Source organism: Eleutherodactylus coqui, chromosome 6 (genome assembly GCF_035609145.1).
Source record: "Eleutherodactylus coqui strain aEleCoq1 chromosome 6, aEleCoq1.hap1, whole genome shotgun sequence".
In the NCBI taxonomy this organism is placed as follows: domain Eukaryota; kingdom Metazoa; phylum Chordata; class Amphibia; order Anura; family Eleutherodactylidae; genus Eleutherodactylus; species Eleutherodactylus coqui.
The window spans coordinates 8,807,015-8,833,957 of NC_089842.1; the positions used below are offsets into that span (position 1 = coordinate 8,807,015).

Sequence of the window (26,943 nt, forward strand, 5' to 3'; positions counted from 1 at the left end):
TACCCACAGCCGGCGGGCATCACATGGCAGATTGTGGTCCATAATAGGACATCCAGCAATTATTGCCCAACACACCGCAGGTTTATGTCTGACATCTGGAGGGGCCTTAGGGCGCCTTCACACTTGCGGACGCGATATCACGAATGTCGATGGGACCTTCTAACGTTAAAAAGGCATCACACAAAAATCACCACTTTGTGCTTTACAATTTTTTGTGCGATGTGTTTTTAACATTAGAAAGTCCTATTGACATTTGCGTTAAAAAAAGCGGCGATATCGCGGGCGCAAGTGTGAAGGCGCCTTTCTTGTGATAAAAAAAAAAAAAAAAAGAGTTGAGTGCGCCGCAACATCAAGCGGATTCACTGGGACCTCTGGAAAAAGATCGAGCCCCATAAGGCTCAGCCGCACTTGGACTGCATTGGGGTAGATGTGGGGGGTAGGGCGGCGCTCCCAGCGCGTCCCCCATGTCGGCCGCAGTGCAGGATAAATCTCGTCGTGTGTCAGCGGCCGGTGATTGTTACAAATGTGTTCCTGATGCAGCCCCCCCCCCCCCCCATATTTTTTTGATTTTTAAACCACAGAAATGCCCATTTTTCTGCTGAGGTTTTGGGGTTTTTACTGCATCCAGACGCTCCGTGTGAACGCGGCCCTACCTTGTAGACACGGTTGGAAGGGCACAATGTGGGCAGAAACGTCACGTGACTCGCTGAATAATGTTTTTGGATTCTTTGGTCTAGTTTTTATCTGCTATTCTAGCTCTTGCGGACGGCCGGGTGCGTCACTTACCTGGCGAGCAGGTGGCATCAGGGTGCACTATGGGAAGACAAGCCGGTGGGTGCAGTGTGATGGTGGGTACTTGGCATCACATGGTTGTACCACCTACCTAAGCACTGTTGAAGAGCCCTCTAGTCAGACTCTGTAGGACTCACGTACATAGCCAAGCGTACTCGGTGGTCATCAGCCTGAATGAAGCGACAGCCCTCACGCTCTACGATCCTCCAAGGACAGATGATAGGTCTCTGATCTGCGGGGGTCCGGCTGCCAGGACCCCCGCTATCAGGCACTTTGCTGTGGACAGGTGGTGGGGGTCATTCTGGGAACAGCCCTTTATGGCAGAATGATTCCCAACAGCCGAGGGGCCGAATCCTCCATGAAGCCCTCTGATCGCCCCGACTCACGAATCCTCCATGAAGCCCTCTGATCGCCCCGACTCACGAATCCTCCATGAAGCCCTCTGATCGCCCCGACTCACGAATCCTCCATGAAGCCCTCTGATCGCCCCGACTCACGAATCCTCCATGAAGCCCTCTGATCGCCCCGACTCACGAATCCTCCATGAAGCCCTCTGATCGCCCCGACTCACGAATCCTCCATGAAGCCCTCTGATCGCCCCGACTCACGAATCCTCCATGAAGCCCTCTGATCGCCCCGACTCACGAATCCTCCATGAAGCCCTCTGATCGCCCCGACTCACGAATCCTCCATGAAGCCCTCTGATCGCCCCGACTCACGAATCCTCCATGAAGCCCTCTGATCGCCCCGACTCACGAATCCTCCATGAAGCCCTCTGATCGCCCCGACTCACGAATCCTCCATGAAGCCCTCTGATCGCCCCGACTCACGAATCCTCCATGAAGCCCTCTGATCGCCCCGACTCACGAATCCTCCATGAAGCCCTCTGATCGCCCCGACTCCCGAATCCTCCATGAAGCCCTCTGATCGCCCCGACTCCCGAATCCTCCATGAAGCCCTCTGATCGCCCCGACTCACGAATCCTCCATGAAGCCCTCTGATCGCCCCGACTCAGAGACCAAACACCAGCAGGTTTAGGATTTAATACATCTCTATCCTCGGAGAACATTTGGACATTCAAGTATGTTTAACCGTAACGATCCCGGCCGCGCCGACGGCGCACATTCCACAGATGGCGGCCGATGATCGTTGTACAATGCCGAGGTCGGAGATAAGAAAACAATTATGATAGGAAGTAGATTAAACAGTTAATAGTTAACCCTTCGTACTTCTAGTGCAACTGTGAGAAGACATTCACGACTGGTCAGAGCGGAACCTTCCAGATGCCTCGACAGCCCTATAGTCATCTGCAAAGGGGAACCGGAGGGAGGACTGCAAACTGCACTTAAAGGGGATGTCCAGGGCGAGGAAAACCAACTCACCTCATCCAATGGGGTCCGGCAGTCCCGGCGCCGAGCCACGTGGTTTGGATTGTTTCTATCCCCCTCGGGTTTGGAGACATTATAACACAAGACCCCCTGAAGAGCTCATTTCAAAAACCAAGCCAGCCCCCCTCTGATGTAGAGAGACGGGAGGGGCTTGCTTAATTATCAAAATTAGCCAGTCAGTTGGCCTGATGCAAGGACATCCCAGGCGGGAGGGGGAAGAGCCATCCACGCAGTGTGACCCGCTGTGGGACCGGGCTGGAAGGGTAAGTGTTCCTCACCCTGGACAGCTCCTTCAGGATCTAGAGGTCTCAGCGAGTCAGGAGTGAAGGAACAAGTGGCGCTCATTCACAGAGCCACTCTACAGTAACGCATCTTCATTCACAGGCCCGCGTCTTATATATGATGTCTGGGAACGTCTCGGAGACCCCCACATGAGCGTGATGAAACCACTTCTGGCAGCGGTCATCGTGTGGCTGACATGGCGGCAGACCAGTTGAGTTTGAAACACTTGCCAACAACTACGTGGCGGGTGAAGGGGCCTTCGGTGTACCGGACAATCCCGCTTCAATAGCACTGCTTGCATTAAAGCCATAAGTTAAACTATACTTACTCCTCCGCAGCGCTGCAGACCGCCGTGGTCCCGGTGATTGTTGTGACAGTTAGTCACAGGAAGTCATGTGATCGCTGCAGCATCAGATCACTGACCTTCTGGCATCATGGCAGCCAGGATGTGGGCGCCGATGCCAGGAGAACAAGGGGTAACGCTGCAGCAGTCAGCTGATTTCCTGTGACATCGGGGCTGCAGTGTTGCATCCTGGTGGCTGCGGAGGGGTAAGTATACTTCAGTCTATTGCTTCAATGCAGCCAGTGCCATCTAAGGGGGATGCCAGTAACCAGACAACCCCTTCATCTGTTGTATGGACTGTCGTCCCTCCCTGATCACACCCAGAAGTGTAATGTGAGGCGTGCAGCGGGTGAGCGGCGCCGGCAGCACATTGTTAAAGGGATGGCCGGGACTGTTTTTTTTTTAATTGATGATCAATCCTCAAGATCGGTCATCAATAGACGACTGTAGGGGGTCCGCTGCTCGGGGGCCCCACTTTTTCCTGCACCGCTGTCGGTATAGACAGGGCTCGATGCAGATAGCGCTATTAACACCGCAGTGTCCTCGTTTGGTACTGCAGGCACAACTTTCATTCAACTTAACAGGTTCTGTGCCTGCAGTACCAAACCAGGACACTACAGTGTTGATAGCGCTGTCTGCATCCAGCCCTGCCGCACTGACGAATGGGCTCGGGATTAAGCTGATCAGCATGGATCCAGAGAAGCGGACCCCTGACAATCAACTACTGACCAATCCTGAGATAGATTATCAATACTGAAAGTCCTTTAAAGAATATAGAGTGTGTGTGTGTGTGTGTGTACATACTTTTGGGCCACACTGTATAAGTTAAAGGGTTTTATGGGACTTTGACATTGATGGCCTAGCCTTAGGATAGACCATCAATATCTGATTCATGGGGGTCTGACTCCCGGTACCCTCACTGAGCAGCTGATCGAGAGGCTGTGATGTCTTCATTGTTAACCAGGCATAGCGCCTTACATTGTAGCTGTCATTCCTGGTACTGCAGCTGATTGCCACACAGTACCTGGCAGCGCCACAACAGGTACGGCTCTATGAATCATGCTGATGGTCGGCCTAAGGTAAGCCGACTGTATCAATATCCTCTGCTGAGACTCTGCATCCTCTCGCCTCTCCTGACTGCCTGGTTTAGTAAATACTCATATAATAAGAGGGCTGGAGCATTATTAGGACTCGGTCATGTGCCATTGCTCTGTTATTCCTCCGGGAAATGTTACCAGTTTGGGGTGGGTGAGAGGGTTTCCTGTACAGACTGACATTGTGTGAGTTATGCAGTGCGCCCCACTACACCAGTCAGCTAAGGCCCTTTTACACACAACGATTGTCGCTCAGAAGCCATCTTTTCAGCGATAATCGTTGCGTGTAAATATGTCCATCTTTCACTTTTCTGACGAATGATGAATCTATGTTCAGCATAAAATCCATCGTTTGGCAGAAGAGCTGATAGCAGGGACTTCACGCTGTGCTCTCCGGGTGGAGCGCTTATAACATTGTCTCAGCTGTCAGCCCCGCAGCAGAACAAAGGGAATGTATTCAGAGAACAGACCACCCGCTGTCCTCTGCATACAGCTGCGGCGGCTCATACACAATAATAAGCTACTAATAGGTATTAGTACCAATTAGTAGTTTATGCAAAATGATCGCTCAAAAGCCATCTTGTATGTGAAAGGGTCTTAAGAGTATCTATAATGTTCCTCCAGCTTCGGGTGGACATTGGTCGGCCAGCAGTAGGATTCGCGGTTTACAATGGGGCACATGGCGTCTGTAAATGAAGGACGGTCTTCGGACTCCGCGGGTCGAGCGGCTTTTATTTCTTCTGTTCTTCTTTCTCTTCCCGTGTTTCATGGGTCATTTTACTGCCAATGACTGGTAGGGCCTGAAAAAAGCGTGCAGTCACCTGATCGATGTCGCGGTTACGTATATAACAGAGAAACGTGGTCCACAGGAAAGCGCACACCCCGATGTAGGCGGTCCTGATGACGGGGGGGATAATGCTGAAGTTTATTGTCTGCAGATGCAAATACAAGAAAAAGTGTCAAAGAGAAATCAGGACCCGCCGGTCCGCACTGTAATACCGTCCTCCCCCCCCCCCTACTAATGCGGCACGGGATTGCATCAATGTGGAAGTTAAGGGGATCTAATGAGTTACTGCACTTTCAGTACAGCCCTGGCACCTCAAAACGTTTGACCAGTGGGGGTCCGGGTGCCAAGTCCACCATCGATGACCGACATGAAGGGGAAGAGGTGCTCACCAAGCGGGACTCCTAGAGGTCTATAGAATACGTCTACAGCCGTCTGTGAGCTCGTCTTCTATAGACTTTTACGAGTCACAGTTTTCATCAGCTGAGGGGAGTAAATAACAGAGGTGATGGGGCGCGCCCTCGTGGGGGGGGGGGGGGCACTTCTTCCCCTTCATGTCGGTGATCAGGGGTCTCTGCACCCGACTCCACTGAACAACTTTTGACATGTCTCGGATATGTCAAGTTTTATAAAAGTGCAGTCAACAAGCCCCCGGCGGCTCCTGCAGCTATGGAGTCCCTCAGAGGACCCTTACAAACTTAATATTAAAGGGAACCCATCGCCAGGCTCATTAAAGGGATATTCTGCCCTCTGTTCTGCCTGCACTTCTTCCCTTGTCTGCTGGCAACAACGTCCGGCATCTCTGTGCGGCCAAATGACCAACTGATGGGCAAGGGTCCCAACCTGCAGACCCCCATGCATCAACTACTGCTGACCCATCCAGAAGACAGACCATCAGTGGAAACGAGGGCAGACAAGCCATTTAGCAATATGTGACATACATACTTCAGACTAGAGCTCTGTGGAAATACAGCAACTGGTTCTGAAGCATGCAGAAGAGTAGAGGTCCAACCCTGGAGATGGAAAAACATGGTGTGGATGGTGGCATGCAGGCCAACCACACTTACCTACTGTGGCCAGTGGCAGCACAAATCACCCCCAGAATGGTTAGTCCAGTAGCCGCCGCTGGTAGCTGTAGTTTGGTAGCCTACAGCCGGTTGTGGTGTTTCTACCTGCAACCCGTTTATCTAGCTTCAAAATTAACTTCAGTATATACAACCCCAATGCCAGAAGGTTGGGTCGCTGCGAATCATGTGAAGAAACAGAATGTAAGGATTTGGGGCATTGCTCTAGGTCATTAAAAGAAAAATTAATTATTTAGAACTTGATGGCAGCAACACATCTCACAGCAGTCGGGCGGAGCCGTGTCCACCATTGTGTAGCATCCCCTCTCCTGGAAGGCAGGAGGCCAACTGCTGGAGGTTTGGGAGAGGAATATTGTCCCGTTCTTGTCTGATGGAGGCTTCTAGCTGCCCCGCAGTCCTCGGTCGTCTTTGCTGGATTTCTCAATCCATAATGCGCCAAAGGTTTTCTGTTGGTGGAAGGTCCGGACTGCAGGTGGCCGGTTCACCCCGGACTCTTCTTCTGGAAGCCATGCTGTTGTGATGGATGTAGTATATGGTGGAAGGTCCGGACTGCAGGCGGCCGGTTCACCCCGGACTCTTCTTCTGGAAGCCATGCTGTTGTGATGGATGCAGTATATGGTGGAAACTCTGGACTGCAGGCGGCCGGTTCACCCTGGACTCTTCTTCTGGAAGCCATGCTGTTGTGATGGATGTAGTATATGGTGGAAGCTCTGGACTGCAGGCGGCCGGTTCACCCCGGACTCCTCTTCTGGAAGCCATGCTGTTGTGATGGATGCAGTATGGGGTTCAGCATTGTTTAATTGAATGAGACGTTGTCTGGATGGAACACATGTTGTTCTACAACCTCTACATACTGCTCAGCATTGATAGTGCCTGTCAGGATTTGTGCGCTGCCCATGCCATAGGCACTAATGCCACCCCATACCATCAGAGATGCAGGACTGTGCGCTGATAAGCTGGACAGTTCCTCTCCTCTCGAGTCCGCAGGATTTGGCCTTCGTAGCTTCCAAAAAAAATGTCATTTTTTGATCCATCTGACCACAGAACAGTTTTCCATTTCGCCTCAGTCCATTTTATCTGAGCTTTGGTCCAGAGAAGACGCCGGCGTTTCTGGATTGTGCTGCTATTTGGCTTTTTCTTTGTATCATACATCTGTGGATCACACATAGTACTCTGTTCACAGACAGCGATTTCTGGAAGCGTTCCTGAGCCCATGCGGTGATTTGCGTCACAGCATCATGTCTGTTATTAATGCAGCGCCGCCTGAGGGCCCGCAGATCTCCAGCATCCAATACTGACCGTCGGTCTTGTGAAGATGAATTCCTCCAGAGTCTCCGGATTGGTTGATGATATTATGTACCGTAGTTGGAGGGATATTTAAAATCTTCACAATTTTTACGTTGAGGATCATTTTTCTGAAAGTTTTCCCAGATCGGTGACCTTTGACCATCTTTGCTTCTGAGAGACTCGGCCTCTCTAACCGGTCAGGTCACTTAGGCGTTATTCACAACATCGTATGCGTAAAACGCTGTGGGTGTCCCGCAGCGATTCGACCAGTCCGTGTATTGCTGGCCGAGGCTGCGTGTGGCGGTGAGTTACTGCGCATGACTGCCCATCTCACACACGGCCGTGCGCAGCGCGACTCTGGCTTTCATTTAATTCCCTGCTCTGTTTTATCGCGGTGTTCGCATGGACAGCATCGCAGTATCGGGTTTACACGGTCATCGATTTCTCGCGTATCACACGCAGTGTTTATACGCTAATGTGAATGGAAGTCCACTTACTTTCATTGACTCGTTTCACGCGGCCGTACTACACGCCGAAATCCTGGCCGTGTGAATGAGCCCTTAGAGGAGTGACCCTCCAGCTGTTTATTAGGACCACTTACTTTTGGTACCCCGGTTTTGTGAGACGCGTCGCTGCTATCAATTTCTATGTCAATTTTCTTTTAAAGAAATGAAAAAATGCCTCCCCTCCCCCTCTGATATGGCAGCGAAGCTCAGGATGCCGAGAGCCCTCAAACATCTGCCCGATGCTCTGCCCGGGGGGCGCCTGCCTCTGCCAGTCACTGCGCATGCACCAGATTGCTCAGTGCTGTGCAAGCGCAATGAAGGTGGAATGCATGACATCTCCAGCGGGCGGATCAGCAAGAAGGGGGTGGTTGGTAGCAGAGGAGGCTGGCAGAGCGCCCGAACTGCTGGCAGAGCAGGTCTGGGGTTCAATAGCATATGGCACAGGAGAGATCTTTACATAGCTATATCTTTTGCCTCCTATCACCGGGTTCCTTGTGACAGCGCATGCATAACACTAGATTGGGCGACTAGGCCAAAATTCAGGGGACAGAAGTCCTTTAAGGCCAGGGGCTTCTTCAGTGTCCGGTGCACAGTGTACCCAAAAACTAAAAGGGAGCCACCCTTGCTTCCCCTCCATAGGGATGGTCCATGCTGGCACAGGTAAAGAGCAGTAGAGGACATGTAGTACCACACCGCACTGCAGAGAGGCGCCACTAGACTAGATAGGCAGTAGTGCATTAATACAAGGGTCTTACCAGCCCTTCAGACATTGTATGCGGATTGCAGGTGAGAACATTATATGCCGAGTATCCGGAGCCGCTGGAACCCGAGGAGCCGCTATATATTTATTTATTTGTATCGGGTAACAAAAAAGGTCAAACGGGATGAAGGAAACCTTACCTGAAACACGGTCCAGCATAAGACGCCAGTCTGTGGAGAGAAAGAAGAAGTCCCCGATGAAGATAGACCGGAGGCCTCAGCACAAAACAACCGCTTGTAGAAAGTGTTATGTTAAACAGATTTAAGATTTTTGGGTGATTTTTAAAAATGTTCATTGTCACTATAAATATTAATAAGAATCCTGCAGTTCTCACACCGACCACTAGGACTAATAATAGTCTGACACTTCCTGTTCTGTAGAGGAAACTTCCCAGCCGTCATCTCATTATCATCACAGGCAGGATTACACGGAGAGGTGACAATGATATATAGATAACACAGGATCAACCTATTCACAATGTCACAGCTCACCTCCTCCTCCTCCCTGCACACTGACCACTGGGACACTTCCCGTTCTGTAGAGAAAACTTCCCAGCCGTCATCTCATCATCATCACAGTTCACCTCCTCCATCTTCCTGCACAAAACCCTCTGCAGAGCTCACATCTTCCATCTCCCTCCACAATCACATTGTAAGCCTACACCACTCTCCCACAGAAGTCTATAGGTAATTGTCACAGCTTCCCTCCTCACCCTCCCTGTACAGGTAAAGGGCATGCCCACAACACTCTGCCATAGAGGTCAATACATCCCCTTCAGGCCACTGATTCTATGGACCATGAAGCTGCTGTAAAGCAAGTCTCTAAATGCTGTTAGCTGCAGCTCAGGCAATATGGCCGCCCCTATAGAATAAAAGGCTAAATATCTACAAATACAAGCAGATTACAAAATAAGCAGGTCTTTAACCCCTTGGCGACATCTACTGTACACGTATGGCGGATTTGCATGGAGTGGGCTCAGGACATCAGTCACTAACAAAGCCAATCAGGGTGTGCTAAGACCCTGTAGCTCTGCTGTGACAAGGGGCACCCGCCGGGTCAGGTGATCACTGGGTCACATAGTGGAAGTAATACTTCCGCTTTCACTCTTTGGTAATCACTGAACGCTATGTAGCCTGGAAAGGAGAAGGCAGAAGCGGATTCCCTTCTCCTCCGGGTCTGTGTCTGACAGCTGAGGATCCGATGTGCTCCTGCTTGATCGTAAATATGCTATTGACCGGGATTAAAGCCCCGGACCAAGCGCCGAATAATTATAGTGCTCAAGGGGGTAATTACAGCATGCCGTTTAACCGCCACTTTCCCAAAAAAACAACCAACACATATTTGGAAATGCGGCATCCATAAAAGTCTGATCCAGCAAAGTAGCGCATCATAGTAGCGATAGAAGCTACGCGCAGTCCTTCAGGCCTTCGTGTCACCGCAGCAACGGGGGTGGTTTCTTTTTCTTGAAATATTTTTTTAAAAGTCGGGACATAAAACCACCGTGTAAAGTTTGGTGTCACCATAACCGCACCGACCCATCGTGCACAACGTAAAAAGAACGCCCGCCCAAAAATAGTGCCGTGGCGCTTTCCTCCCCCCGCAGTGAATGGAGCGCTGGTTGAGCATAAACATTCAGAGCGCCATTCACTTCAATGGGGTTGACAGAAATCCCTGAGCGGGCGCTGCTCCGCCGTCTCTGCTGTCCCAGTGAGCGCGAACGGAGCGCTAGTGCGTCACCCAATGAAAATTACTGTTTAACCCACAAAATAATGAGCCCCCCCCCCTCACCCGATGAAAAAAAACAAAAAACTTACGAGTTTCAGAACAGGGTGAAGAAAAAAAACTAAAGAAACGAGGCGTCTTCACCGTACCGACCCGGAGAACAAGGTTTATCGTTTTTAGTGTATTGGGACCGTTGTAAAAACTAAACCACCCAACAAGAATGGCGCGCTGGCACTTTTTTTTGTAACTCTTAAAAATTGCTAAAAGTTTTTCCACACATTATGTGATACATTAAAAATACAAAGTTGTGAAGACGCTCCGGTCGTGCAGTGGTTAATATAACGTTTGTACACTAATGTGCATGGGGGCGGCCCACCAGATGTGTGGGGGGCAGGAGAGATTGGGGATGTTGAATTTCAATGCCCAATCCTTTTGTTCCCCGAGAGATAAGCCATCTGTCTGGCTGCGGCTTACCTCCCTAAATGCACAAATACTTGGCCAGGCTGAAGGTCCCTATATATGGGGGATCCGGGAGAACAGCGGGCAAACAGTTAGGCTGGGTTCCCACAAGACGGAAATCCCGCGGTTCAGCCGCAAAAAAAACCCCGGGAGATTGCCACAGGATAGGCAAACTGCCACGGGTTTCGGAGCGGTTCCGCCGCCGGCATTCCGCTGCGGCTTCATTCACATGTCCACATTTTTCACGACATTTTCAATCACGTAAAAAAAAAAAACCCCAAAAAAACGCAGCAAAACAGAATTCCACGGGAGCGAAAACAGGCTGCGAAAACACAGCAAACATCTCCGTGCGCAAAACCTGCAGGCAATAGGCGATGTTTGGTCCACGAATACGGTGCGTACGTCAGTGTGAAGAAGCCGTAACATAATTCAGACGCGCCATTGTTACCTTGTATGTTGGCAAAAATTTCTCTTTGAGGTTCTTGAAGACGTCTTCATCTCCGTCCAGAAGACTTAAACCTGCAAGACAAACGGGGATTTAATATGGAAGCGAATCTCTGCCGAATAGGCGTTCCGCGGGATTGTGAACGCTTACAACACGATGAGCTCCGGGGTTATGGCGCCGAGATTTGTGGCCACCCATGACTCACCTACCTACCAGCCTACAGACATTCTCCACCGCTCCGACAGTCACATCACTTATAAGTCAGACAGCGTCAACGAGAGGCGGCTGAAGATGCGCCGAGATGTCTTACGTTGTCATACGCTGCGTGTGATCGTTCTGGCCGTCTTGATGGGCACGTTAGACACTTTTCTTTCTTATGCCACCTACATGCCATGTATGCCAATCGTTTAGTGCCATTTGAGCCAGATATGTGGTGTATTTGGCCTAAATCTGCCCCGGTCTCTCCAGTTGGGTTAGTTCACCGGATACTTCCACATTGAGGTACGAAGGGCCAAGTAACGAAAAACACTTAATGGCCCCTTTATTAGACCCCGGCCCCCCACGACTGGCGTTCCCTGGATGGTAATCATCCCCGTGACCCCGGAGTACAGCATAAAATCCCATGACAATCTGAGCGACTTCCAACAAGGCCGGTCATTAATGCTGGACTAGCCGGGGTCTCACTGCCAACTGCGGGGGGTTTTCTCATGTAGCGGTGTGGAGAGTATATAGAGAATGGTGCGATCGATGAAAACATCCAGCGAAGGGGATCCTGTGGGAGGAAACAACTCATCACTAAAAGGGGTCGGAGGAGGATGTCCGGAATCGTTCTGACCAACAGGCTGCGCAGTCAGCTGAATACAACGCTGGGGCTCCAACTAATATGTCCGAACGCACAACTCGCCGTTCCTCCGCACGGATGGTATAACAGCAGGCGACCAGTTCCAGCGCCATTGTGTCTAAGAGAAACAGAAAGACTCCAGCGGGCAAAAGAGCGCAAAACTTGTATCACTGAGCAGCGGGAAAACATCTCCTGGTCAGATGGAGACAGATTTCTGTTGCTGATGGGAGGTCAGAATTTGGCGACAGCAGCATGAATCGCTGACCCCTTCCTGTCAGCCGGTCAGAACATGTCAGCACCGCCATCTAATCCGCAGCAACTACAAGAAGCTTCCTGTCCGCAGGGGCCGGTATTCCTGCAGAACCATTTCATCACCTAGTGGGATCTACGATACGATGAACGTCTGCGAGTCTAAAGGCCAAAGGAGTCCGACGCTACTAGATGGGGCTAATAAAGGGGTCTTCAGCGCACGTAATGAGAGCCAAATACGGAGGAGTGGGTTCAGGGAGAACAAGCGCTACATTTTCATGACTTTTTTTCTACGAAGCGCGGCGGTTCATTATTGCGCTATCATAAGACGGCGTTCCGTATGTCGGTGTATTCGGTTAGAGACGCGTAACATTTTGCGTGTCTTACATAAGAGATCCGAGGTTACCTGTGTAGAAAGCGCTGATGGTGATGGGCGCCGCCATCAGCTGGTCGCACGCCACTTTCCTTACGACATTTCTTGCAGCCGATCCTGGGAACGTCCTTTCTATAAATCTCAGCCAAAAGAAATTAAAGTTGGCGTGAAAGCAGAAGCCCACAACGCCGACTTTGGCGGTCTGCCTCCAGTCCAGCGGCTCGTTGGGCCCCTTGGAGAGTCTTTGTTGTACAATATCAGCGGATGCAAAAAGAGATCCGTAAATCGTCACATTCGTCAGCCAGGGGTGTCTTTGTGTGAACTGTAGGAAAGCGCGCATTTTTTGTTTTGCAGAGGACGGCGTCACGAGCGACTCGGGTCAATGTCCAAGACGAGGTCTAGTCTGCAATGGTTAAAAGACCAGGAAGGTTCAGAACCGCATCATTGTAATCCAAGGCAGAAGGCCAGACTGCAGGACGACCGGGGAGAGGCTTCAGATCACGACTTCTGCTCACATTCACTGCGGTCACCAGTCCTAAAAAGTGCAAAAACAAAACATTAGAACAATGTATGAAATTAATGATTGTACATTAAAGGGGTTGTGCAGGTGTAAACGATCAATGGCCTATCCTCAGGATAAGTCATCCATAGTAGGTCCCCCAAGACCCCCACAGACCAGCTGTTCTCTAAGCAGACAGCTCCGTTCTCATTGCAGTGGCCAGGCTTGGTATTACATCCATTCATTTCAATGGGACCTTGGCCTGCAATACCAATCATGGCCACTGCAGTGAGAACAGCTTGTCTGCTTCCTGAAAGGATCAGCTTAGTACATAAGCACATGGGCCTGAAGAACAGCTCATCAGCGGGGCGAGTCCCACCAATCTACTACTGATGACTTATGCTGAGTGTAGGCCATTAATAGTTTCCCACTAGACAACCCCTATAATTGTTATTCCCAAAACCAATACTAGGAAAATCCTAACCACACTTGTACTACATAACATCTGGCTGCTATGGTTGAAGCACAGCTCTGCCAGCCCTACCCGCACCCTAGCCACCCGCCAAGGTAGGAAGCTCTGTGCTAAAGGGGCACAAGGGGAGAAACCCCATGATAGTGCATAGAGCGCCACAGCCATGGTGAGGAATTGTTACATTTAGGGCTCATCCACACAGGCGGATGCAGTTTGAAGTATTTCATGGACTGAAACTGTGTTTTTTTGTGCAAGTATTCACTGAGTTTTTCATATGCGCAAAAAAATGCAAGCAGGTCCCGTAGAATTCTGTAGCACAGACCAAAATAAGGCATGCTGAAATTTTTTTTCGCACTCGTAAAATACACCTATCAAGAAGACATTTGCAAACCCCAATACAAATCAAAGGTGTTTAAACGGTTTGTGGGATGTGCTGTAAAAATGCAATATCAGAATGGCCTGCAGAGGCTGCTAGACAGGCATTCTGATACCAGAAAAAAGAAACCAGAGGGTTAACACTCTGGGTGTGGCAGGAGGTAAGATACAAAAGAGCCAGTTCCTGTCACACTCAGGGGAAGTGATTGCTCAGAGCTGCTATCCTGAGGTCCAGTTTTGACCAGTGAGGTCTGGTGCAGACCAGTCTGAAAGAGGAGGGCGCCCTCTAGATGCCCCAGGCGGGGTCAGTGACGGGAACCCTGTGGGCTGTAAACCCTGGACATTTCAAATGAACTGTGTTTATGCTGTACAAGTCTGCTGTGACATGAAAAGAGATGCTGCCAGGCGCCAGATTTAAGAAAAAAGGACACGTCTGTGGAGTATTACTGCTTCTGGTGCCCATTTCCCTGGATGGAGAGGCCATCGATCCAGAAGCAAGTTAATCCCTTGCCACAGCGCGTAAAAAAATATTAGCATAATACGCCTGTGTGAAAGCCGTTATAAAATGGCACCTTAACCATAATGCGGATGTGGCTCTTGGTAAAAATGAGTTTGACACCCCTGTCCTGAATATATACATAGCCAATGCAGATAACACAGAAAACATAAAAAGGATACCAAGGACAGGAAAGTCAGCAAATCTAACCATAAATCCTCGGATACAAGAAGACCCTACCTACCAGCGGAGCACTCGCCCTGCTGAGAGTGACCCTGACTTTCCCTAGAGGCTGCTTTCACTATCACATATCTTGCACCTTCACACCAGTATTTTTCCACACTCGTTTCCCTACATGGTGACAGGGAAAAGTGGCAAAGGTTCTGCCAAACAGTATAACCGACACTCCGGGGAGGAGCCGGAATACATATACACAAACTAAGGCTGATTGGCTGGCTGGGATGTCCACCACCCAACCAGCCAATCAGTCCATGAAGCAGAAGTTTTCCCGTCAGCATCCAGCGACAAAACAGTCAGCATGTGCTGGCGCGAGGATCACGTGAGTCGGGGCCGACGCCATGAGGTCACCCCGGTCCCGATCCTCATGAGACGAGATGTATTAAAGGCCTCCACATACATAAGAAAAAAAGTCAACCAAACCTGCTGATTTTGAAACAAATCCATTTCCCAGTATTCTTCAGGATTCCAGTAACAGACCGATCTGTAACGACCTCATCGTCCGTGACGTCACCTTCCTTTTACTTTCCCCTTGGTCTCCCTGTCCTCTCTGGAGACCCCAGATGTCCTCTCCCCTCATCACGTTTTCGGAGCTTTATCCCGTCAGCCTCGTCCCTCCTCCGCGCTCTTGGACTCCGGTTTATTAACAATTAATGATTATATTTTATGCTTGAGAGATCGGTGAGAATTGGCTGACGCCTCGTCTAGTTCTAGCTTGTTATTAACTTTTTGCATAAACCCAGGGAAAGCTCCAACCACATACATTACACATAAGTGGTATCTGCTGCCCATTGGCTACAATGGTATCCCAGATATGAAATAAAAAGATTCAATACGCACACATTCTTTATACTAGTCGGTAGGATAAGCTTTAACCCTTTGCAATCCAATTTTGGATTCAGGGTTTCCTGTAATATACAGTAAGAATACCCTGCCGGACGTCTTCTGACCTCGGAACTGTACAGCCTTCAAATCAGAAAGTGTTTAGACGTCAGACAGTGGATTGGAAAGGGTTAAAGGCTAAGGACACCGAGGGACAGCAACATTTTCACTCAAATGCATGAGATTTGGGCTGATAACCATTTCTGCAATAGGGTTTAATTAAAAAATGTTGCAGCATTTGTCTTCTGCAGCTTCTACATATCGCTGTATATAGAAACTGCAGTCTAAAGGCTAATGCCCACGCACTGATTTCTGCAGCATGAAACGCGGCAGGAAACCACTGTGTTATCCCGCAGCTATCAGGTTCTGTTGAACTTAATAGCTCAATGTCCACGCTGCGGAATTCTACCGCGGAATTCCGCAGTGTGAAAGAAACTGCAGCATGTTCTAATTGCCGCGGAATTGTAGTCAATGGAAGCCGGCCGTCACGCGATTATGCATCACCGCCCACCGCGTCATGCACTGCACTGCGGACGGGACTCAAGCGGCGGATCCGGAGAGGTGAATATGGGGTCTTTCGGGCGCGCCGTGACGGACTCCGCTGCGATATTCCGCTGGCCGAGTCGGTCACGGCCGTGGGCATGAGGCCTAAGTCTCAAGTAGTGATCCGTCAGGGAGGCTGGACTGACTTCTTGGTTTCTCTCTGCTCCTTAGTCATACATTTTAATAAGCTGATTTATGACCATAAGGAAACTTGGTGAAGGTCATAAATTAGCTGATAAAGTGCAGGAGAGGAGAGAACAGAAGGAAGTCGCTCCTCAGCCAGCACACCGACGGATCTCCTACTCATTCTATAAGCCGAACCATCTCCAATCCCTCCTACTCACCAGAACAGGCAGTGCAATGAGGTTCAGATAAGAATAATGTCTTGTAAGATGGTAGCATTACCTCCTCCAGATCTTCCTCTGAACCAGATCTACATGTTCTTCTTCTACATGTGGTGCGGCGCAGCATTAGCTGCCAGCGATGGGTGCAGCTCCGCGGCCCGGAGAGGAGCCGTCTGTAGTTGTTCTCCCTTTGGATTCTTCCCCCTGCATTTATCTACAGACACATGATCTGCCGGTTGCACAACCTGCACATCCACAGATTAGCTTCACTAGCTAGCGTTACGACAGCCACTCCTTTAATGGTTAAGTCAAGTCAACAAGCGTGAAGACACGTTGAACTAATGTTCTGCCAATTACAATGGCTTTATGTATTTGTTATTCATGCGTTTAATAGATCCTTGTTTACAGGACAGGAATCCCCCCGGGGCGCTCGCTGCTACACATGGCGGATTATAAACTGCAGGACACAACTTATCTACTGATCGCTTCCCTTACAGAGGCTCCATCACATGTCATACAGATAAGCATATAATGGAAGGTTTCACCTTGCAGAAGGGATGGACTTGTGTATTAGAGAACGGCACATGGGCTTCTTACTATTGCCGGAGCAGCACTGTAGTAGGCAGGATTGCTAGGAGTGTGCTATTGCAGGGGTTTATACTGCAGAATCACAGAGGCCTCAGCAGTAGCCATTACAGAGAGTGACGCTTCCTTCTAGAGTTTATCGGAGATCAGCAATGGACATTGGAGATTTTGTCTCCCCCATCATAGTACAGAGGACATGAGAACTTGTAAGTGAGGAAGTACCTTAGTGAAAACTAAGTGCGCACACATAAACAGCCAGTCAGATAGTAAGCAGGCCTGCTAGGCAGAGACTCAGACAACCCACATAAGTCAGCCAGTACCTTGTTGAATCTTGGGGTCAAGAAGAACTTATTGTTTCTCTTGTTGCGTACCAGTTTGTGGACAACTCTTGTGCAAAAACACAGACTGTATGCAGTAACCCGCTTTGTTAGAGTTATTACTTCCTTGTTGTACAGGTACTTTCTGTAAAGGTGTAGATTAACTGTATGCTGCTTACCGTGTATGCCAAGTGTTGTGATTATTAGATGGCGACGGGCCTTACAACTAAGAATGGTGAAGTGTTGCGCAATAGTTACTTATTTCTCATCTGTCTCGTTCAAGTACTTTTACTTGTCGTTACCAGCTGTAATAAAAATCTATACTTTTGTAAGTTTGGGGTCCGCCTCGTATCCTGAACCCGTGTCGCCTACCACCTACCGCAACAGACTGAAAAAGCATGTCGATCGGCAGGAATTAATGCTGTTCACATGTGGCAGAGGATCCCTGAATGGTTGTCACCAGGATTGCTCGTTCCCATACAGAACGCAGATTATACATTTATTTATGCTCATTGGTCGGCTGATCTTCTGAACGATCACATGGACAGATAAGGAGAAATTAACATTTGGGCAACAAACTGGTCACGGTGATGATTAGGAGGCAAAAAAAGTTATACAGAATGTTTTTATTGCCACAATCATACCGAAACGTAGAATAAAGTTATGTCATTGTTGCTGTAGTGTGATGCCGAAGAAACAAAACCCTCCCCCTAAGATAGCTGAATGGTGTTTTTTTTTTCGATTTCACTCCATTTAGAATTTGTAAAACTTTCAGTACGTTACATGATACTTCAAACAGTACAACTGAAAAACACAACTCGTCAAGCAAAAAAACAAGTCCTCAGACAGCAACGCCAATGAATAAAGAGAAGTTACGGGTTTTGAAAGTGAGGAGGAAAAGCCATAAATTAAATTTAAAAGAGGGGTGGTCCTTAAGCAGTTAAAAAGCTGTAAGGAAAAAAAAATTACAAAAAAAAAAAGCAAATGAAAGTAGCAAAAGGTGGAGACTAAGAGTCTCATTGCAAAGAGCAAAACTAACCCTAAACTGTTCTTCAACTATATAAATAGCCAAATGATTAAAACAGAAAGTGTTGGCCCTTTAAAAAGTAATGAGGGAAAAATTGTAGAGGGCGATGAGGAGAAGGCAAATCTGTTAAATAGTTTTTTTACCAGTGCATTCACTCAGGAAAATGAAATGCAGGATGATAAAGTAAACTTTCCATTAAACGTCACCAGTCTAACCCAGGAAGAAGTGCAGAGCCGAATCACTGCCCGGGGAGGTGGTGAAGGCGAACTTAATAAAAGAGTGGCCTGGACTCCTTTCTAGCATGTAATGATATTACATGTTATAGTCACTGATTAGCACATAGGGGTTGTTGATGCGGGGAGTTATTCTGACTGCCAGATTGGAGTCGGGAAGGAATTTGTTCCCCTAAAATGAGGTAAACTGGCTTCTACGTCATTTGAGTTTTTTTTTACCTTCCTCTGGATTAACATGAGGGACGGGGGGTGGGGGGGTGGGGTAATAGGTTGAACTAGATGGACATAGTCCTTTCTTTGTCTCAGTTTTCATATAAGCAAAGAAACATCGGCAAAAACATTAAAAAAAATGGCCCATGTGAGCACAGCTAAAGACGGGGAAAGTTCTGCGCTACAGTTAATTCACGCTGTTGAATGTCAAGTTAAACTTTGGTACTTTATCTGCTTCCTGTCTTTCTTCTCCATATTATTATTATATTAGATTTCACCTCATTAGAGATTTTGAACACATTTTAATGACTTTAAAGGGCTGTTCTACTAGTTACAACCCCTTCTAAAATGTGGCCCCACTCCCAACAAACAGCGGATGTTGCAGTGAAAGGGACAGAACGGCCCTCTGTTTCAGTTCATAGAGGGGCTCCCTAGAAGAGCACCCTGCTGTATGACATCCACATACCCCGATAGGGCACATGAACAGAGGTGGTCCTCTTGGGATAATCCTTAAGGGACTTTTAATAAACTCCTATTTGGAGCAGAAATCCTCAGTGATCAGTGCCATTCACAAATTCGGGGATCAGCTAGGATCACTCAGAAACCATTAGAAGCCTAGTGCATGCAGCTGGTTCAGGGTTCTTGCCCCTCATCAGTGTCCAGTGGGGTTCTGGTTGGACTGTCTGTACATGGGTATTCTGGTTCCACTTACATCCCTAGTCATGTTGCAAGGCCTTTTGAGAGGTTGGATGTTGACTCTTATGGTAGCTACCTTCCAGTAGGTGGTGCTGTGGAGGATTATTCCATTCCTTATTTGCATAGCTTTTTCCCAGGAAGCATTGCATGGCATATGAGACTCTACATTCCTGCGCTGCTCTCCACAAGGAGAAACATTACTCCTCTGTCTTACAATCAAAACCCTACTGTGCACTGATTAAGAGAGGCAAGAACCCCAAACGGCTGTCTGTATGAGTAGTGTGGTTTGACTTACATCCCCAGTTATGTTACAAGGTCTGGCAGGGTAGCCATCTCCTAATAGGTGGCGCTATCAAGACACAATTCACGTATTTGTACAGTTTTTATGCTGTACACATGCTCTACTTTACCGGCACCAAACAGTCAATGCAGCCACATTTTTTTCATTTCTTCTGTGTCTCACACCTCATATAATACTTTTCTCCAGTCTTCCTCTCTTTGGCGTTTTGCAGGTACCATTCAATAAAACTATTGGCTGAGGATACACCTGTAGTGGCCCGGGGGTCCTACAGGGTAGTTACCCAATCTCCAGTCCTGTAACACCTAGCTATGTACTTCTAGGAGACAGAGGTTGCCGTAATTCGGAAAGACCCCATCTTTTCCCTTTTTTCACAAGCTTAAGCTAACTACTTGGCAACAGCTGGCTGCTGATTGGCTGCTTTTCATTATATCCCTGTTTAGTAGAGGGGGAAGGGTCAGAGCCAATAGTGGGAAAATGAGCGAGGCGAGGCAGGATGCGGGGAGGAGTTTAGAGAAAGTGCGAGAGAGAAGACAGGAAGTGAAGGAGGAGTTAGAGGGAGTAGTGAGGAGGTCGTCATCGGAGGAGGATATGAGAGGGGGTGTGCAGTAGCATGCAGAGGATTAACGTTGTCCGGAGGAAGCAAGCATTTACAAACTTCCCAATACAAGCGCAGTGTGGAAGAAAATGTTTGGGACCAACCTTTCTAACAGGGAGTTACACGAGCCCCTGTTACAAGTAGAATCAGGGAAAGTGAAGGAGGCCATCTTTAATCCAACTTCATCAATTGCATAATCGTCTTCTAGACGTTACCCTCAGATAACTAGGATTGTGGGAATTCTACTGAGTAACCTTCCAATGCACAAATAGAACGTTGAGGTTTAACTTGTTGTTGTACTTAACTGAAACTTGAAGCATTATTTAATGTAAAGCAATACCTCTGCACATTGATGAGCTGCACCTGTTGTTTTCTCAAATGTTACAAAAGCTAAAGTAAACTGAGTACCTCCAGTTTGCAAATCACAGCTACCAGAACTTGTGTCAATTATTTTCTCCCTTAACCCTTTGAGTCCCTTAAGGAAGAGGTACTGGCGTCACGTGAAACAACCGTTAATATTGCTAACCGTAGTAACTCTTTTTGCCACTGTGCGCGACCGAGCCAGGCGCTCAGTCTGCCATTGCAGGGAGAGATCGCAGAGGCACCCGTGACATCCATCTTGTTTACCCATGGTCTCCCCCACACTGGCGCCCATCAGGCGCTGCATACCCATCTTCTTTTTCTTCTCCATCTGATCCAGACTGTCATGAAGACTTCACCTGGCTAAGACTTGTCACTGTAGAGTTTGCTACAGAGATGTCTTTAGCGCCTCACTTTTTCAGCATATCTTCTCTAACAGCACAAATTCCTCGAAGTGCCACCTGCATGCAGTGACACAAAGAATACCTCGTATAAGAGTGCCTCTCAAAAACACTACTGATGCATATAGTGCCCCACAACCCCACAGTAAATCATGCCCGCCAGTTCCTTTTTCTATCTTTTACTGATGCAGATTGGTCCTGGCCTCTTCTGGTCAGGATCTCTGGCGCAGGGAAACAGTCGGAGCTCACCTGCACCTATCAGAATACTCAGATCAAATTCGATTCCGAATGTTAATTTGACGACTGGTTAAGGAGAACTGTCTGAATCCCACTTCCGCCCCCCCCCCCTCATAGTAACCATAATGACCCATCCAGTACGAGCCACAATAACCCGATCACAGAGCCACAAATGCTCCATTTACTGCCAGCTTCAGTACCCCTCCAAAGTATAAGGCTGGGGTATACTTACCTCCCGCATGCTTCCTTGGTGCTGATCCTTTGGCTGTTCACGTGCAAGGAGATATTTCCTTCCGGTGGGCGCAATCTGTGATCTGAAAGGTTTTAAAAAAACTATTTACAATGGATCCTGTCATTAATTTGGAAGACACTAATAACCAAATCATGCAGAAGAATTGGCAGGCAGAGTGAGCATAGGGGGTAAGAGTGAGGAGCGGCTCTAGAGGGGGCTGTGAGCAGGGGTCTTCAGAGAAGGGCCATGGATATGGAACGGATTTGAAGCATATAGTGGATAATAGCAGGGGAAGGTGCAAAAATGTATCCCTAACTAGCATCCAAGCCAAGCAAAGACCCTCCAGGCAAGGGATTAAAAAAGTCATAGTGACCGTAATCCTGAAGCCAATGGTTACCAGGAAGCCAGAGTATGGAGAAAGACAATATGGCTTCATCCACCATACATGACATCATGAAGCGTAAAGACCACCGCTGGTCCTTCAAGCAGCTCCTCACATGGCAGACACGGATGAAACCGAAATGATCCCAGGTGAGACAAGCTGCATACGAGCGGGTTACTGCCATCTACAAGAGAAACAGGTGACCGGGCTCATGATACTAGAAAAAGGCAAGTCTTATTACGACTAAAGGGGGGCTTTCGGGACCGAAGGGAAAAAAAAAAAAATTTAAATGGGCTGTCCTCAGCCCCGATACTTCAGCACTGCGATTCTGTCAGCCTCTGTTGACAGTGGAAGTCAGGTGACCACTGCAGGCCAATCAAAGTCCAGGCATCATGGCATCCAGGATGGAAGCAGTGCCCGAGGGAGAACAGGCGGTAACCCTGCAGCCTCTGATTGGCAGGCAGTGGTCACCTGACTTCCGCTGTCACCAAGAGCATAGTGGTGCTGCAGTGCTGGGGCTCGGGAGGTAAGTACTGTTGGTTTCATGGTTTTCACCCCTTCATGGTTGCTATAATTCGCCAGCTTTGGCTCCGCCCACGGTATACGGAGCTGTACAGCGCCATAGTCTGCTGCGCCGCTGCTTGGGACTCTGTGTGGGGACTTCATAAATAGCTCAACACCAGAATTGGCGGAAAAGCGTCACAAATTCTCACTTGCACAATAATTTGCAACTGAAATTTTCTACCGCCGTCACTATTGGATAGGAAGGGGTGCGGTTACAGCGGGGGCCGAGACGCAACAAATGTATCAAGGGGCCTGCGCCTTGACGCATCTTACTCTGCCGGCATTAGAGCGCAGCCTTCCCTTCTTACAACTAAGGCCGGCTTCAGCCCCACAGATGTGACCCCCACAGACGTGACCCCCACAGACGTGACCCCCACAGACCCGACCCCCACAGACCCGACCCCCACAGACCCGACCCCCACAGACCCGACCCCCACAGACCCCGTCATGACAATGTGATGCTACTCGCAGCTTAATGCCGACTGGCGGGGACTCTGCTTGCATTTCACTGCCCACTATCTTCAACGGGTCGGCGTGACGTTCTCTTGGCAGACTGTTTTGCGGGTGGTCTGCCATTGCCTTCCCCAGTCATCTTTACCCCCCAGCAAGCTGGAGGCTCATTTTACTGAACTCGGAAGGATGGAAGGCCGAGTCAACCTAGAACCGGCAACCTTCAGGTCGTGAGCGAGAGCTAGGACTGCATTCTGCTGCCTAACACTCCGCGCCCCACGAGGCTCTCGCTGAAGAGCTGCACCTTATGTCTGGTCACAGTCACTGCCAGTCAGCATTAGGCTGCGGGGGTCTATGTGCCGTTAGGGGTCCTGCCTGGGCTGTGTGGCCCCTTCGTGAGGCAGTGCAGCCCTGCGATCTCCTAAACTACAAGTCACTTCAGGTCACATTGTGCCACGACTGCAACTCGGAGATTGGAGGAAATCCAACTCTGCTAATGTTTTCCTGAGTCCCAGTGAGTGCCGAGTGCTGCGATCCGGGCCGCGGCTGTCACTGTTATGTATCCAGTCTTAGGGCCCCTTTACACGGGACGAGCGGTGGGGCGCCCATGTCTGACAGGTCATCCCAGCCATAATCGTTTGCGCTTTACACAGGAGGGATCATCTCTAGTGACTGGGGAAGGCGCGGGAAATCGTTCATTAGTCGCCAGCGAGCAACGTCTTGCTCCATGTAAAGAGGCGGCTGCTCGTCTCAGGCGCCGGCGGTCTTCCCAAGTACAAGCAGCCTTACAGATTATATACAACCCGGTGAGGGAGCGGCGTGCAGAGCTGGGGCTCATTCACACGAGGAACCCAATAGCGCAAAAATTCTGGGCGCACAAAATCTCATGAATGGATGATTTTCCTCCATCGAGTCCCAGGCTTCATTAGCGTTTAGATCGCCCAATCACACGATCCGAAGCAGCACGTTGCAGAATTCCATCGGTTGGTAGAGCTCCTCCTAATGACTTCTAACGTGTAATCTACGGGCGCCGGTCTTCTGTTCCGAGACCCGGACGCAGCTACACCCCCTCCCTCTCCTTCCAGCTCCTATAGGAGTCTATGGACGCTCCTGCGCTCAGCGCGCCAAAGATAGGCAAGACCTATACTTTCACACAGCGGGGGTTTCAGTCGCTGGGGTCCGGTTTATTTAGTTGGGATTTTTTGCGCGCCTGAATGTTTCCCTGGGAAATCATTGGCTCTAGTAGTCGTGATTTCGGCCCCAAAGCTGGACTTTATGGCGGCTATCTGCCCAGTAGAAGGTCTAAGGCCGGCGTGCCGCACGCTTACATACGCAATGACGCGCGGACTTGCTGCGTTCCACCAATCCCCATGCACTTTGTATGTACGCACACGTAATATGTGCCACATAAGTGCAGGTGTGAGCGGCCGGATACAAGTCCATGGGCTACTGGCACGGCGCCCGTGTGAGCGGCCGGATACAAGTCCATGGGCTGCTGGCATGGCGCCCGTGTGAGCGGCCGGATACAAGTCCATGGGCTACTGGCACGGCGCCTGTGTGAGCGGCCGGATGCAAGTCCATGGGCTACTGGCACGGCGCCTGTGTGAGCGGCCGGATGCAAGTCCATGGGCTACTGGCACGGCACCTGTGTGAGCGGCCGGATACAAGTCCATGGGCTGCTGGCATGGCGCCCGTGTGAGCGGCCGGATACAAGTCCATGGGCTACTGGCACGGCGCCTGTGTGAGCGGCCGGATGCAAGTCCATGGCCTACTGGCACGGCACCTGTGTGAGCAGCCGAATAACAGTCCATGGGCTGCTGGCATGGCGCCCGTGTGAGCGGCCGGATACAAGTCCATGGGCTACTGGCACGGCGCCTGTGTGAGCGGCCGGATGCAAGTCCATGGGCTACTGGCACGGCACCTGTGTGAGCGGCCGGATACAAGTCCATGGGCTGCTGGCATGGCGCCCGTGTGAGCGGCCGGATGCAAGTCCAAGGGCTACTGGCACGGCGCCCGTGTGAGCGGCCGGATGCAAGTCCATGGGCTACTGGCACGGCACCCGTGTGAGCGGGCGAATACAAGTCCATGGGCTACTGGCACAACGTCCGAGTGAGCGGCCAGATACAAGTCCATGGGCTACTGGCACGGCGCCTGTGTGAGCGGCCGGATACAAGTCCATGGGCTACTGGCACGGTGCCCGTGTGAGCGGGCGAATACAAGTCCATGGGCTACTGGCACGGTGCCCGTGTGAGCGGCCGGATACAAGTCCATGGGATACTGGCACGGCGCTCGAGTGAGCAGACGGATACAAGTCCATGGGCTACTGGCACGGCGCCTGTGTGAGCAGCCGGATACAAGTCCATGGGCTACTGGCATGGCACCCGTGTAACAGCGGCCGGATACAAGTCCATGGGCTACTGGCACGGTGCCCATGTAAGTGGCCGAATACAAGTCCATGGGCTACTGGCACGGTGCCCATGTGAGTGGCCGAATACAAGTCCATGGGCTACTGGCACGGTGCCCATGTGAGTGGCCGAATACAAGTCCATGGGCTACTGGCACGGCACCCGTATAACAGCGGCCGGATACAAGTCCATGGGCTACTGGCACGGCACCCGTGTAACAGCGGCCGGATACAAGTCCATGGGCTACTGGCATGGCACCCGTGTAACAGCGGCTGGATACAAGTCCATGGGCTACTGGCATGGCACCCGTGTAACAGCGGCTGGATACAAGTCCATGGGCTACTGGCATGGCACCCGTGTAACAGCGGCCGGATACAAGTCCATGGGCTACTGGCACGGCGCCTGTGTGAGCGGACAAATACAAGTCCATGGGCTACTGGCACGGCGCCCATGTGAGCGGCCGGATACAAGTCCATGGGCTACTGGCACGGCGCCCGTGTGAGCAGCCGAATACAAGTCCATGGGCTACTGGCACGGTGCCCGTGTAACAGCGGCCGGATACAAGTCCATGGGCTACTGGCACGGCGCCCGTGTGAGCAGCCGAATACAAGTCCATGGGCTACTGGCACGGTGCCCGTGTAACAGCGGCCGGATACAAGTCCATGGGCTACTGGCACGGCGCCCGTGTGAGCAGCCGAATACAAGTCCATGGGCTACTGGCACGGTGCCCGTGTAACAGCGGCCGGATACAAGTCCATGGGCTACTGGCACGGTGCCCGTGTGAGCGGCCGGATACAAGTCCATGGGCAACTGGCACGGTGCCCGTGTGAGCGGGCGGATACAAGTCCATGGGCTACTGGCACGGTGCCCGTGTGAGCGGGCAGATACAAGTCCATGGGATACTGGCACGGCGCTCGAGTGAGCGGCCGGATACAAGTCCATGGGATACAGGCACGGCGCCTGTGTGAGCGGCCGGATACAAGTCCGTGGGCTACTGGCACGGCGCCCATGTGAGCAGCCGAATACAAGTCCATGAGCTACTGGCACGGCGCCCGTGTAACAGCGGCTGGATACAAGTCCATGGGCTACTGGCATGGCACCCGTGTAACAGCGGCTGGATACAAGTCCATGGGCTACTGGCATGGCACCCGTGTAACAGCGGCTGGATACAAGTCCATGGGCTACTGGCATGGCACCCGTGTAACAGCGGCCGGATACAAGTCCATGGGCTACTGGCATGGCACCCGTGTAACAGCGGCCGGATACAAGTCCATGGGCTACTGGCATGGCACCCGTGTAACAGCGGCCGGATACAAGTCCATGGGCTACTGGCATGGCACCCGTGTAACAGCGGCCGGATACAAGTCCATGGGCTACTGGCATGGCACCCGTGTAACAGCGGCCGGATACAAGTCCATGGGCTACTGGCATGTTGCCCGTGTGCCAGCAGCGTCACTCATCACGGATGACAATGTCACCAATGTTCAAAGTATAAAGAGCAGCAACAATGAATGAAACAACAATGTATCAAAAGGCGACAACCGCCACCTGTGCAGGAGCCGCTGCGGGAGGGCGCCCCCCACTGGGGACACTGATGGTGGGCACAGATCAGGTGGCTGATCCTTCTGCCCGGAGAGGGGCAGCACTTACTGCCTGCAGGCGCCGCCGGCTTCCCACGGTAACTCCTTCC

General features: G+C 50.5%; 1 protein-coding gene across 3 annotated transcripts; it reads right to left on the minus strand.

Annotated features, from left to right (window-relative positions):
• Nucleotides 1-1,821: 1,821 nt before the first annotated feature.
• Nucleotides 1,822-26,943, minus strand: LOC136631796 (mpv17-like protein). 3 transcript variants are annotated; one of them, XM_066606163.1, is made up of 7 exons: nt 21,850-22,066; nt 21,453-21,534; nt 16,320-16,472; nt 12,444-12,945; nt 10,951-11,021; nt 8,462-8,491; nt 1,822-4,831 (listed from the first exon to the last, which is right to left on the minus strand). In XM_066606163.1, exons 4-7 carry the CDS (start codon nt 12,748-12,750, stop codon nt 4,631-4,633), a joined length of 609 nt encoding a protein of 202 aa, XP_066462260.1. In that variant the 5' UTR covers nt 12,751-12,945; nt 16,320-16,472; nt 21,453-21,534; nt 21,850-22,066; the 3' UTR covers nt 1,822-4,630. The 3 variants fall into 3 exon arrangements, with proteins under 3 accessions (XP_066462260.1, XP_066462259.1, XP_066462258.1); XM_066606162.1 differs by lacking the exons at nt 16,320-16,472; nt 21,850-22,066 and adding an exon at nt 26,904-26,943; XM_066606161.1 differs by lacking the exon at nt 16,320-16,472.